Source organism: Lynx canadensis, chromosome F1 (genome assembly GCF_007474595.2).
Source record: "Lynx canadensis isolate LIC74 chromosome F1, mLynCan4.pri.v2, whole genome shotgun sequence".
NCBI lineage: Eukaryota > Metazoa > Chordata > Mammalia > Carnivora > Felidae > Lynx > Lynx canadensis.
In genome coordinates, this window is record NC_044319.2 from 41,724,614 (window position 1) to 41,737,729 (window position 13,116).

The window sequence follows — 13,116 nt, forward strand, 5'->3', positions numbered from 1 at the left end:
TGTTCATGATCAGGAATTCCTTTCTAGGGTCCACCCTCAGTGGACTGAGAGAATTCCTTGTGTCCTCCTTGCCGTCATCATCGTCATCATCACTGGAGAACTTGAAGCCGGGTCTTCAAATCCTGCCCCAACCCCGTTCACCTTCTCTTTGAACTGCCTCCCTCTGGTGACTTTTGGGCAGTTACGGCCCCATGTTGGGGCCCCAGGTGGTGGGTGGTGGTGGGGTCAGAGTGCCTTAACTCAGCCTCTTTGAATCTTCGGGTTCCATCTGGAAAAAAGCAAGAAAGTCAAGCCCCATCCCTCTGAATGCTCCCCCCACCTGCTGTCTGTTCCCTTAGGGAGTCGGAACTGCCAGCCCCCTCAGAGCGGCCTGGAAAGGAGAAAAGCAGCAGACAGAGAAAGAGGAGAGAAGAGAGTGGGAGGTGGGGGGGGGGGCAGTACATGTGGGGGTGGCAGTGGAGGAGGTAGAGGGAGAGAGAGAAATTCCCAGCCACCGAGCAAAGGAATAGGATGGGGGACCCGCTGAGCAAAGAGAAGGGGGAACAGCTGGACACCAGCAAGAAGAGAAGTCTGATTGGCCACACGCTGGCCTCAGCCAGCGCCCCGCTGTCTACCCTGGCCCACTGCAGACGACCTTTCCAGCAGAGTCCCTACTTCTCCGGAGGCTGTGAGGCTCTGTTCCTTCGGAAACAGCATTGTGTGGGGTAAGGTTCAAGGTTTGAGGTGAGATTGGTATGCAAATGAGGGGCTGTGGTGCAGGCTGGGAGGGACTGGGTGGGGGGGGGGGGCAGGGGGATGGGGGGAGTCGCAGCCTCTGGGCAAGAGAAGTTGGAAGGGGCTGCTGGGCGCTGGGGTTCGGGGGGCAAAAGCTCTGATGAAAAAATCATTCTTGCCACTGCAGAGGGCTTACCCTGGGCCCAGCTGAAATGCACAAAGGAGACGAACGTGCTAGACATTTCTGCAGCTGCACTATCAGAAACACGCCGGCTCCCTCACACCCGCACCACACACATTCCTTGACCCGTCTGTGCCTCTGTGCAGGAACTCGCGCAGACGTTCCTGCTTACGTGCTCATCACGCACGCACGTGATCACTGGTGCACACACGCAGACATCTAGGGAACTCTCTAGATGTGTACATGCTCCCCCAGCTACATGCAAAGAACACTTTCTGTTCCTGTGATCATTTGTTTCTAAAAAGCTGTATTGAGGGGTACCCCCGGGGAGGCTCAGTCAGCTGAGCTTCCGACTTCCACTTCGGCTCAGGTCATGATCTCACAGTTCTTGAGGTCGAGCTCACCGCTGTCAGCGGGGAGCCTGCTTCGGGTCCCCTGGCCCCCTTTCTCTCTGCTCCGCCACCACTTATGTTCTCTCTCTTTCTCTCCAAACAAGTAAACGTTTTTTTTTTTTTAAAGCTGCATTAAAAAAAAAAAAAAAAAAAAGCTGCATTTAGGAAGTATATTTTATAACTAACGTTCTTTTTACATTATATGTCAGTTTTTAAAAGCATGAACTCTGAGCGTGCTAGGTGTGCCTTAGTTATTTCTGCACCTCCAGAGAGGAGTCCAGTGCCCGGAACGTAACAGACACCCCATAAATGTTTGTTGAGCAAATGTGTGATGGATGCATAATCTTTTAAAAAGCCGCAAGGCTCCTTGATGATGAGATTTCTCTAAACCTAGCTTGGTGACTAATGATGGTACTCTGTGCGTGTGGTCGTTAGGACATTTGTATAAATGCACCAGTGTATGCCTAATTAGTAGGGAGGTGTGCAGACAGGGAGCCTTGCATGAGATGAGTAAACGAGCCTTTGCCAGGTGTCTACACGTGCCTGTGTGAGCGAAACTCAGCGTGTGTGAGAGCCCACTGGCACTGAAGTTGGGTGGCGATGGGAGGGGCTGGCAGGAGAAGCCCCCTAGACAGAGCCCCAGCCGTTAGGGGGCTTGCACACGCAATAGATGCACTGAGTGTATAACGACATGGAGTCGGCAAGTGTGGGGGTGGGAAGTGAGTCGTTCCCACAAAGCCCGAGAGAACCCTGCCTCTTCGATGGCTGCCCCTCCTCCTGCCCGTCCCCCAGGACTGGGCTCCGACGTGATTTAACCTCCTCCTCATTTCTGCTGCCACTTCCTCCCAGGGTCCCCATGAAGCTCCTGGCTTTCCTGAGCCTGCTGGCCCTGGTGCTGCTAGAAGCAGGGACAGCTTCTCCCCCAAAGGGGAGGAAGAGGAGAGACCCAACGAATGAGGAAGGAGATGCTTACGCGGTCCTGAATCTGGGGAACTACGTCCCTGACCTGGACAACTACGATGAGGTCATTGACCTGAGCGACTATGAAGGGCTCATGGACTATGGGGACCAGCTCCCTGAGGTAAGGAGCACACAGCAGACCAACTGTGTTCCCTGTAGGAACTGGGTGTCAGGGGCCTGGCCCCTCTCCAGCTGCCCACAGTGCAGGCATCTCAAGCCTCCACGTCTTTCTCCAGGAGGTGGAAATTCTTGTCCCTCCATAGGAACTTATCACGTAGATAATGCTAAGAAAGAGGACAGCAAAAGTTCAATTTCCTTGTCGGCTTCTAGTAAACTTGACGGGATCCCCCATAGAAGTCATACATCTGTAGCCTGCCGTCACATAAGACCATAAGCCGTGTCTCACTGGGTGGGAGTCAGCGATGTCTTCATATTCTCGCTAGAAAAAGAAGCTCCAAACCCCATCTGCTCTGTCTTCTAGTCTGAAGTTCTTTCTCAGCACTTCCTGGCCTTTGCAGGGGCTGATCTGAAGCCCGCACCCGTTGGCTGCATGAGCTCGGTGCTGAGCAAGAGGAAGCATGGCGGCCTGGGCGATCCAGAGACATGGATTCCAGCTCTGGACAGCTTGGCCACCAGCCGCCTCCTTGATCCCTGGTGCTCCCCTCTCTGGGCCCATTTCCTCCTCCATGTAAGGAAGATACTGGACCAGATGCTCTTTAAGAAGTTCCCTTCCTCCCTCCCCCTTTTCTCCACAGTGACTCTTTGTAAGTTTGAAATTGGTCACTGAGGTCCCCAGAGTCCAAAGCCAATAACTGGCCTACTGTGGTCTACGTGCTATGTCTCCAGGTCAAAGCAGCATCCAGCCTGGATCCTCCAACCAGGATCGGTTCCACTCAGAGCACGGTGAATCCAAGGACACTCTCGTCCAAGCCCACCATGACCAAGCCTACTATGCTGGGCCTCCCAGGCTCCCCAAGCAGCCACGGTGAGTTCACGGTCACAGGTCTCAGTACGCATAGGTCATGGGCCATGTAGCCATGACCCAGCCCTGGGGCTACTACAGTAAAGTGCGGTTGGGGTAGGGAGGGAAGGGTCGGGAGCTAACCTTTACTGTAAGGGAGAGTTAAAAGCTAACCTTTACTGTAACCTTTACTGTAAGCTGTCCCTACTGCTTTTTGCTGGGTAGGAGGCCAAAAAAAAAAAAAAAAAAAAAGCAAAAGAAAAAGAAAAAGAAAAAAGAAAAGCAAGAACTCCACTCTTCCTAGCAAAGCCACCCTACCTTAATTAACAGCATCACTAGGGGAGCGGGTTGAGTGGTAATTAGATTAGAGACAATTAAAAGCCTGTAGAGGAGAATAAATAACTTTGTGGCTGTCACTTGGCATGGGGGCAGATGAAGCAGTCATACTGCTTTTCGGCTCTAAATTCCCCCTTAGCAGCTCTCTTCCCCTCCCTGATGCCCTCCTGGAGACTGGGACACCGGCACATCTGACAATAAGGGGTTGGCACTCTTTGGGGATCAAACTGACGCAGAGGAGGGATGCAGTTAATTCCTGACTTGCTTGTCCCTGGTTCCTGTTCTCCTGAGATATTTGCCTTGGATGGATCTAGCATATCCGGGCATCCGTAGGAACCCATGACCTCTCGGAGCTGTAGAACCCCGGGCTTAAAAAGACCATAAAAGGCCTCGGCTTGATCTGCCATTCGAGGCCTTGGGCTAAGGAGGGCCCTGAGGTCCTCTCTGCTCCACCCATAGTGGTCACTGCCTGCAAAGAAAAGCTGCCTCTTAATCTTGGGGCTGTGTCCCTGCTAACAGATTTCGCCCTTGAGTTGGATGAGCGGTGGTCTCCCGTAATCTCTTGTAGTGGCAAGTAACAGAAACTACCTGCACCAGTCAGTTGTATGAGCCAGCAAAGCCGTCCCAACTTTTCAAAGCCAGTTTGGGCTTGAAGGCCTGACTTATGTCTAATGACCACCGGTCATGGCATGAGAACAGGAGAGAGCTATTTCCTGGGATGCTGACACCATAAGAATGGGAAATGAGTCCTAGGCAAGCACTGTCCACTCCGTCGTGGCTTCATTCTGCTTCTCGGAGCCAGACGGAACGTGTCTAACTCCTCGCCCACAAGGCAGATGGCAGGACCAGCAACCATTAGCCATTTCGCCTAGTTCTGCCTTTAGTTTATCTTCATCGTGCCTTTGGGGACCAGAGAGGAGCCCCTATGGAAAAAAGACCAATGGATGTCCTAGAAACACCCACACAGGCCCGGGAAAACCTGCATCGGATTGGGGCCTGATAAGAGGACCAGTGGGCCGAGACTGGGTGACAACTGGGTGAGGATCTGCTCCTCTTGGGTTGGGGGCTGAAGGCCGGGTCGGGGGCAGCTCACGGCACTGCCTCAGCGCATTGCGACATTGAGTTCTAGCCGTGGCTCAGACACTCCCTGGGGCAAGGGCCACTGGTCCCGGAAGCTGAAGGCAGTCTGAGAAGGGTCTCCCTGTGTTCTGCCTTGCAGCTGAACCAGGCCTGCCTACCTGTCTGGTATGCGTGTGCCTTGTTTCCTCCGTGTACTGTGACGACGCTGACCTGGAGAGCATCCCGCCTCTCCCCAAGACAACCACTTACCTGTACGCCCGCTTCAACCGCATCAGCCGGATCCGAGCTGGAGACTTCAAAGGGCTGAGTATGTAATGCTCTGGCACAAGAGGAGGGCAGGACTGGCGGAGGGAAGCCCACGGGCCCTCCGCCTGGGCACCAGCCACACGAGCTGTCACACAGCGTCCCACCTGTGTTAGCCTTTCCCTGTTAGTTTTCAGTCTCCCCAGCTACCAAATGGAAACAGCCCCAAGTCTCCCTGATTCCTTTCCTTGAAGATGTTGGATAACAGAAGTGACCCGCCCACCTTTGTTCCCTCCAAAGCTCTGGAAAGCGGGGAAGGGGAAGATAGGATCAGGCCTCCATTTTCAGGATTCCCAGCCACTACAGCTCTGTGCCCTCCTGGCCTCTGGACAAGACCAGGCTTACATCGACTCTCCACAGCACTGACGCCATTTATCCATTTTTTGTTTGTCGTGTTTTTCTTATGCCTTATACCTATTCCTATTCCTATTCCTATTCCTAACATTCCCAAGGCATGTTATTCCTATGCCTTATACCCTGCCTCAGATAGGAAACCTGGGCTCAAATCCAGATGCTACCACTAAATCCCATAGCCTTCTGGGCCATGGCGTCCTTTTGCGTCAACTAATGGTGAAGAGTGGGGGTGGGATGGGTCTAAGGATTGGTGGGCCTATTGGGTCTTGCCCTACAAAGGTTTCTACCAAACCCATATCCATGGGCAGCCACCACACAGGACAGAACTCCATGAGAAAGTATGGCCGAATCTGAGGGCTTTCCCAGGGGGCCCTGGTTTATCACGTCATTTCTTCTGGCTTGGACCTCACACGGGTGGAGAACTGGCCGGCATTGCCTATCTTTAAAAGGATGGGGCAGGGTACAGGTAGGTCCAGCAAGGGCCAGGAAGGATAGCGCGTCTCGTGACTTTCTGTATTCTCCCCCATACCCCATAGCAAAACTGAAGAAGATCGACCTTTCCAGCAATTCCATCTCCTCCATTGATGATGATGCCCTCCGCCTGCTGCCTGCCCTGCGGGACCTGATCCTCCCAGAGAACCAGCTGGCGGCTCTGCCCGTGCTGCCCGCTGGCATCGAGGTCCTGGACGTCCGCCTGAACCGGCTCCAGAGCTCCGGAATACAGCCCGAAGCCTTCAGGGTGAGCCAGGGCCTAAAGTCCTCCATTTACCACTTGCCACGCATGCCCACAACCACACACACACACACACACACACACACACACACCCTTGCCCTCATGGGATGTCCCTTCTCCAACACTATCCTGGGTATGAAAATCAAACCCCATTTTCTTCATCTGTTCCCATTTATTAAACTTTTTTTTTTTTTTTTTGGTTTCAAGAAACTGATTCTGACTCCAGAAGAGGGTGTCTTACGACACGCCATCCCAAGAACTTCCAGGAAAAGGAAATGCAGGCCTCATGGGCTTGTTACTGGAAATGGGGGAGGGGGGTTGGCACCAGAAATGAGAGTCAGCAGCTCTCCCTCCGCCTCTTCCGGCACATGGCCTCTCGGCACGTCTGTCCCATTCACCTCTCGGCACCCGCAGCACCTACGCCCCTAAAACCTAGGCTGTGCTGTGACTTGCGATCGTGCTGGCTCCAACCCTAACCCTACCTAAAATTTGGAAAAAAGTGGGCTTTGGAAAAAAGCCCACTACTAACTGATTTTCTCTGACCAAGTGCTTGCGAGAGCATCCATTCATCTGATGGATCTCTGGCTGGCCACTCGTGCTGGAAAGGGCTAAACCCGAGGCACAAACGTGGCCCCTGCGACTGCTCCCTCAACAGGGCTCTGAGAGCTCCAGGAGTGGTGCCAGGGAGGCCGCGAGGAGGGGCTCACGCCCAGCTCTGCCACACGCACCCGCTCAGCCTGCCTCACGTGTGCTTGCGGCTCTCACTCTGCCACTCCAGACGTTTCCAGAACATTCTCTTCACAGCCACTCCAGGACCAGATTTGGAGACTTCTCATTTGGGAAAAGTTGAGGCTGAACTGGGATGGCCCCTTGTCCTCCCTCCCACCCCGTCCGCGCCCCCTCTCCCCCGCCTACCCCTCGCTGCTCCTCATTACCAGCTCCGGCAGGCTCCCCCAGCTGCCAGATTTAATGACAGCAGCTCTCCTGCTGCCCCTGGTGAGAGTTAGTGCCTGTGAGCTCCCGAGAGACTGGGCATCCCGTGCAGCACCCAGGCCCGAGCCTGACACGTGGCTGAGGCTGAGGAGGCCCTCAGTGAACACTGGGGCCCCGCTGGGCGCCTGTCACTGCCAGGTCCCACGACCCCTGCCAGCCTCCCATGCCCTCTGCCTCCTCCCCAGGGGCTAGAGAAGCTGCAGTTCCTCTACCTGGCTGACAACTTGCTGGACTCCATCCCCGGGCCCCTGCCCCCCAGCCTGCGCTCACTGCACCTGCAGGTAAGCAGCCTCCCCAAGACCAAGAGCATTGCAGAGAGCCCAGGGGCATCCTGAGAATGCGGTGGGGTCTCCTTCCCAGGGAGCTTACTGGAGGCTTGGAGCCGAGGTCTCGCCCAGGCCATCGCCCACAGCCTCGGCGCGACTGCCTTCCTTTCCTTCCAAAGATTCTTCCTGTCCCTCAGCATCCTTCACCCCACCTCACCGGCGGCTGGTTCCTTCCTCTGTCTCCTCCTCCTCCTCCTCCTCCTCCTCCTCCCTCTCTGCTCTCCATATCCATCCTCCACGGGCCTTCTCTCCTCACCCCTTGCTGCGTGGCCTCGGCCTCATGTGCCTCGGTTTCTCCACTCCCAAGAGGGGAGCTGGTGGGGAGAGCGGATTGATCCCTGCCTTCGGCGCTGCCTGGGGGCAGACTCTCCAGGGGGAGGTTTGGCAGCTGTCAATGTGTTCTTTCCAGAATAACATGATAGAGACCATGCAGAAAGACGCCTTCTGTGACACTGAGGAGCACAAACACAGCCGGAGGAGGCTGGAAGACATCCGCCTAGACGGCAATCCCATCAACCTGGGCTTCTTCCCCAGCGCCTACTTCTGCCTGCCTCGCCTCCCCACCGGCCGCTGCTGCTAACTCACCGCTCCCCGTGCGGCGGGAAGGGTGCGGGCCTCGCCTCCACGCGGTGGTCTGTCATCCAGGCCGGAATCGGCCCCCTGATCCAGTTGCAAAACTCACCCCCCCCGCCCCCTGCCCCCACGGGCTGCACATGCGCACGCACACACACACACGCACACACACACACATGCACGCACACATAGATACACAGACATACATACAACAGATACACAGACACACACACATACACACAGACATATAGACGTGCACGCGGAAACACAGACATACACACAGACACACGTGCACACACGCGGGCACATGCACACAGACACGCACACAGACACACACGCGAAAGCGTCCCGCAGTAGCCAAATTTGCATTTTCTCATTCTCTTTCCTTAGCACCTTATGGCTCCTGACTCAGAAAATAGCAGCGTCTGGAGCAAAGCTCACTCCCATATTCGCCATCCGTCCTACCCACACAGAATGCCGGGAAGTCATGTACGAGGAAGAGGAGGAGGAGGAGAAAAAGAAGGGGGAAGTGGGAGAAGCAATGGCATGCGGGAGCCAGCTCTTACTACGAGGCTTACAGAACCAATTATTACACTTCCCAGACTTTTGTAAGCCAGTGGCTGAACAGGGCTTTTATTCAGGATTACATTATAAGCTCGCATTTAGATATATGATGTTGAAAGCACATGTAATAAATACTCAAACTCATGACTTCCCAATTATTTTACTAGTAACCAATAAGTTCTTGAACTTACTCGCATCCGTGATGTAGTATACAGTGACGGGCCCCTCAGTGCTGGTTTTTCCCGACAACACTTTCAAGTGACATCACATTGGTAGTTTGAAATCGGCCATGGTGAGAGAAGTTCTACCATGGAAATCAGTAAATGCTACACATCGGGATTCTCTGAGAGAGAGAGAGAGAGAGATGGTTGTTAAACATTTGCCAGCTCACCACTGAGGACAGAATAGCTATTTCGTCCACCAGAGTAGGGTGGGGTTTCTATGAGGCTTTCTTTATTTTCTTGCTCTTCCTAGGCCAAGGGCTTCCTGTTAGATTTGGAGGGAGACATTCATAAGGATGGAGACTAGGGGCGCCTGGGTGGCTCAGTCAGTGGAGCGTCCGACGCCGGCTCGGGTCATGATCTCGCGGTTCGTGAGTTCGAGCCCCGTGTCGGGCTCTGTGCTGGCGGCTCAGAACCTGGAGCCTCTTTGGATTCTGTGTCTCCCTCTCTCTCTGCCCCTCCCCTCCTCATGCTCTGTCTCTCTTTGTCTCAAAAATAAATAAAACATTAAAAAATTTTTTAATAAAAAAAAATACGGACGGAGACTGACAAGAATCTTCACCCGGATGCCCTCCTTGTAACACTTACCTGTTCCTGGCACACTGGGGACCCTCTGAGCCAGGCTCAGCCGGGGCGGTTCAATCCTTCCCGTGCTCGCTTCCGTGTTTAACCACCAGAGGGCAGCCTTGCGCAAGGATAAATAAATAAATAACTAGCAATTACTCACCTGCAGCCTTGGGTTCTGGGCGAGGTCTGCTGTGATGGGAGATGGGAAGAAGGCCAACTATGATCTAGCTGACTTGTTCCTTGAATTATGAAGACAGGAGAGATGTCGCCCTTCTCCTTATAAGGAGATGCTGGGCAAGAGGGACGTAATAGATGGGCGCTTGGCAGCAGGGGTTGACTGAAGGATAAAAGGGGGTCGAGGCAGGCAATTGACTCCTTCATCCAGCAAGGATTTTATCGAGCACCTACCTGCCCGGTGCCAGGCACTGTGTTACATGCTGGTGATCTGATGATGTGCAACACACGTACTCCTTTTCCTCCTGAAGCTTAGAGTCTGGCACCGAAGATACATGCTAAACGGTCACACAGCCACACTGTGCAACTCCTGACACACGTGATAAGAGGATTCTGCAGAATGCTATGAGAGCTTACAGGAGGGAGACCCAGTCTGAGGCCCGAAGACCTTTAAGAAACAACATCTAAGCTGAAACTAGACCAAGGAGCGGGAGTTAGCCGGGCACTCAGTTGCCACGGCAATCACTCGAGGTGGCGGTGGGGGGACGGTCCCCGAGTCCGGCTGGGCAGGTATGTGTCTGTGGCCTACGTGGAAGGGAACCCGCTCAAAGTTCTCCAAGTTCTTTGGGTCCTCAGGACAGTCCCGTACACAGACAAGTCAGGGGTTATTAGTCACATTCTTCAGACGAAGAAATCAAGAACTCCAGAAGATAAAGTGCTTACTGGAGCTCACGTGGCTAGCTGAGGCCTGAACCGAGACTCAATACATTTCACGGGCTGCAAATGGAGCGGGAAGTTGTTGTTGTTTTTTTAAACGTATATTTTTTATTGTATTTTTGACAGAGAGAGAGAGAGCATGAGTGGGGGAAGGGGCAGAGAGAGAGAGAGGGGGACACAGAGTCCAAAGCAGTCTCCAGGCTCAGAGCTGTCAGCCCAGAGCCCGACGAGGGGCTCGAACTCGTGAACCACAAGATCACGGCCCGAGCCGAAGTCGGAGGCTTAACGGGCAGAGCCACCCAGGCGCCCCTTGGAGTGGGAAGTCTTAAAGGCGAGAGGGTGCCCTCGTGCTTCCTGTGCTGCCGGCTCCCACTCTCCTAGAGATCCAGGGATTCCGGCACAACTGAGGCTGGGAAAACAGCCAATCGCTCCCTGCCTTTCAAAACGGTAGAGAACAGCGGAATTTCAGAACAGTGAAGTCTGGCTCTTCCTCTTCCGTCTTCTCAGGAGCTCGTTACAGCGGGAGGCCTCTCTCTCTCTCACCCATCAGTTCTATCCTCTTCCATGTCCTTCTCTGGTTACAACAAGGCCTAGGTATACCACACCTGAAATCTTCAAGACCCCAACTGCAAGAAACCCTGTGTGGAAAAAAAAAACACCAAAAAAAAAAAACAAAAAAAAAAAACCAAAGAGAACTTTCCAGAACTGGGGCCCCTCTGTGCTAGAAGCCACATCATACCCACATGCCCCAAGGTTAATCTGTGCTGAGTACAGAAAGTCATCTGACCCCCGCTCTGTGGCAGAGAAGGGGCCCAGTAGTCCCCGCACTCTGGAATTGGCCAGATGCTGTAATAGAAGCTATTAGGCACATCACTGAACCCCAGCAACAACCCTAGAGAGTAGGGATGTTTATCTCCACACTGGGGACAGGGCAACAGGCGGTGGCCCAAATGAACAGAGCAGCACGTGGCAGGGCCGGGATTCAAAACCGCGTCCCTCCCGACACGGGGTCCCAAGTCCCGCTCTTGTACCTCCCTTCGGTGCAGGCACCTCTCTCCAGGCCAAAGGAGGCGGCGGCTCCCGAGGGTTTCTTTCCTGAGGCTGTGTTACTACCCTGGGCAGGAAGGATCTCCCCAGGGACCTGCTGCCTGTGCAGCTGTCCCCCAGCTCATCTCCCATTTTGGGCAAGGGAAGCCCAAGGAATAGGAAGAATGCCCTTGTTGGCCGCCCCCCTAAAGAAATTCTAAACGGTGCATCTGTCCCCAGGCCTCTCTGGAATCCGGAGAGGGGATGGGCAGGGAGAGAAATCCAAGCCGGCTCCCAGCAGCTGTTACATCTTAACAAGAAGGAGCTGGGGCTCTGGCTTCTCAGGGACCCACAGGCGTTAGGGTCAGGCTCCCGGCAGGGGGGCAGAGAGCACCTCTTTATGCAGAGTGAGGCCGAGGCACGTTGACTGCTGGACCGACTGCTGATGAGCAGTCCGAGGTTGGCTTCCAATCCACGTCTTCCAAGAGCAGGACTTTCCAAGCCTCAACTCATCCGGGTCGTTAGTGGCCATCGGCACCGGTGCTCAACCTTGGCCACCTTGGTGAGGGCCCTTGCTCTCGGGTGGCTCCTCGGTGGCCATCCAGCCAGCACTGTAGGAAGAAGCCCCACCCCCCCCCCACAGTCTTCAGACTTCTGTCCTGCCCTGTCCTGTGAGGAGGCGGGGGGGTGGGGGGGGGGCAGGCAGGGAACCCCAGCAGTGGGAGTTTGCCGTGACCGCCCCTCCACTTGCCCGCCCTCAGATCCACGGCAAGGTCAGGGCCAGAGGGGACTGGTGGGGACCAGAGGGCGCCAGGAAGGGCTTCCTCCCCTGACCCCGCCTGGACTTGCTTCCTCCTGCCTTTTCCTTTAGTCCCCTCTGGGAATCATAATCTCTTATGCTTCCGCTGTGAATTTGCACTCTACGGAGCTCTTTCATATATGGGATCTCATTTACAGTCCCACCAACTCTGTGAGGAAGGTATTATTATCCCTGGTTTCCAGATAGAATATGGGAGGCTGAGTGATTTAAGAGAAAGATGACTCAACATATAGAAAAAACAAGACCAGGGGCGCCTGGCTGGCTCAGACCAAAGAGCACGCGACTGTTAATCTCGGGGTCGCGAGTTCGAGCGCCACGGAGGGTGCAGAGATTACTTAACTACATAAGACTTGAAAAAAGAAAAGGAAAAGGAAAAGCAAGACTGAGGGTGAGGAGGAAGGATCGCCATCATTTCTTGGGAATCCCGGTAGGAGAAACGCGAAATCTCATCCCCAGTTGCAGGAGCAAAGGATTGGTCCCCTCGCTCAGCAGCCCCCAAGGGCTCCTTGAAAAGCAGGAACCGGGAGAGCATCACCCAGGCTGAAAACATGGGAGTCGCTCACAGAGCCTGAGTCCTGAGCCTGCCTCAAGGCAGTCCGGCCGGAATCCTGATGCAGCACATGAGGTAAGGGGGTGGCGGTGGCTTCTGAGGATCTGAGCTCAGGGAAGCCCTAAGGCTCAAGGACACACTGCCCCCCATCTCTGCCCCCACCCCGCAGGCGCGTGGGCGGCCCAGCACCCACATGCCCGTGTCTGCGTGTCTGCGCCCTTGTTGCTTCTGGCCAGAAGGAGGGAGGCAGACAGACCGGGAGGTGGACCGGGCTGTGCCCCGCCCCCTCTGCCGTCTGGAACTCTCTCATCCCCTCCTTCCTCCCTCCGCCCCTCCCCTCTCCCCACGCTCCATGCCAGCTCAGGTTTGCCCCTCCTCTCTCTCAAGGTTGTCTCTCCAGCTGGCCCAGCTGCACCTTCTCCAGCAGCCACTGTCTCTCTCCCTCCCTCCGTTGCTGCCAGCCTGAACCAGGGTCTCCCTATGGAGGGAGGACGTGGCTTTCCCCCCCCACCCCTCCCGTGTCTCCCTCCTCTTCCAGGGGTGACACAGCCGCCAAGGGACCACCTTCTTC

General features: G+C 54.9%; 1 protein-coding gene across 1 annotated transcript; it reads left to right on the forward strand.

The window, feature by feature from the left end:
* The first annotated feature begins 463 nt into the window (after positions 1-463).
* On the forward strand, positions 464-8,045 carry OPTC (opticin). The gene is made up of 7 exons (XM_030302679.1): positions 464-704; positions 2,137-2,368; positions 3,094-3,232; positions 4,764-4,931; positions 5,818-6,020; positions 7,193-7,288; positions 7,743-8,045. The coding sequence occupies exons 1-7, from the start codon at positions 511-513 to the stop codon at positions 7,911-7,913; spliced, it is 1,203 nt and encodes a 400-aa protein (XP_030158539.1). The 5' UTR covers positions 464-510; the 3' UTR covers positions 7,914-8,045.
* Positions 8,046-13,116: the final 5,071 nt, after the last annotated feature.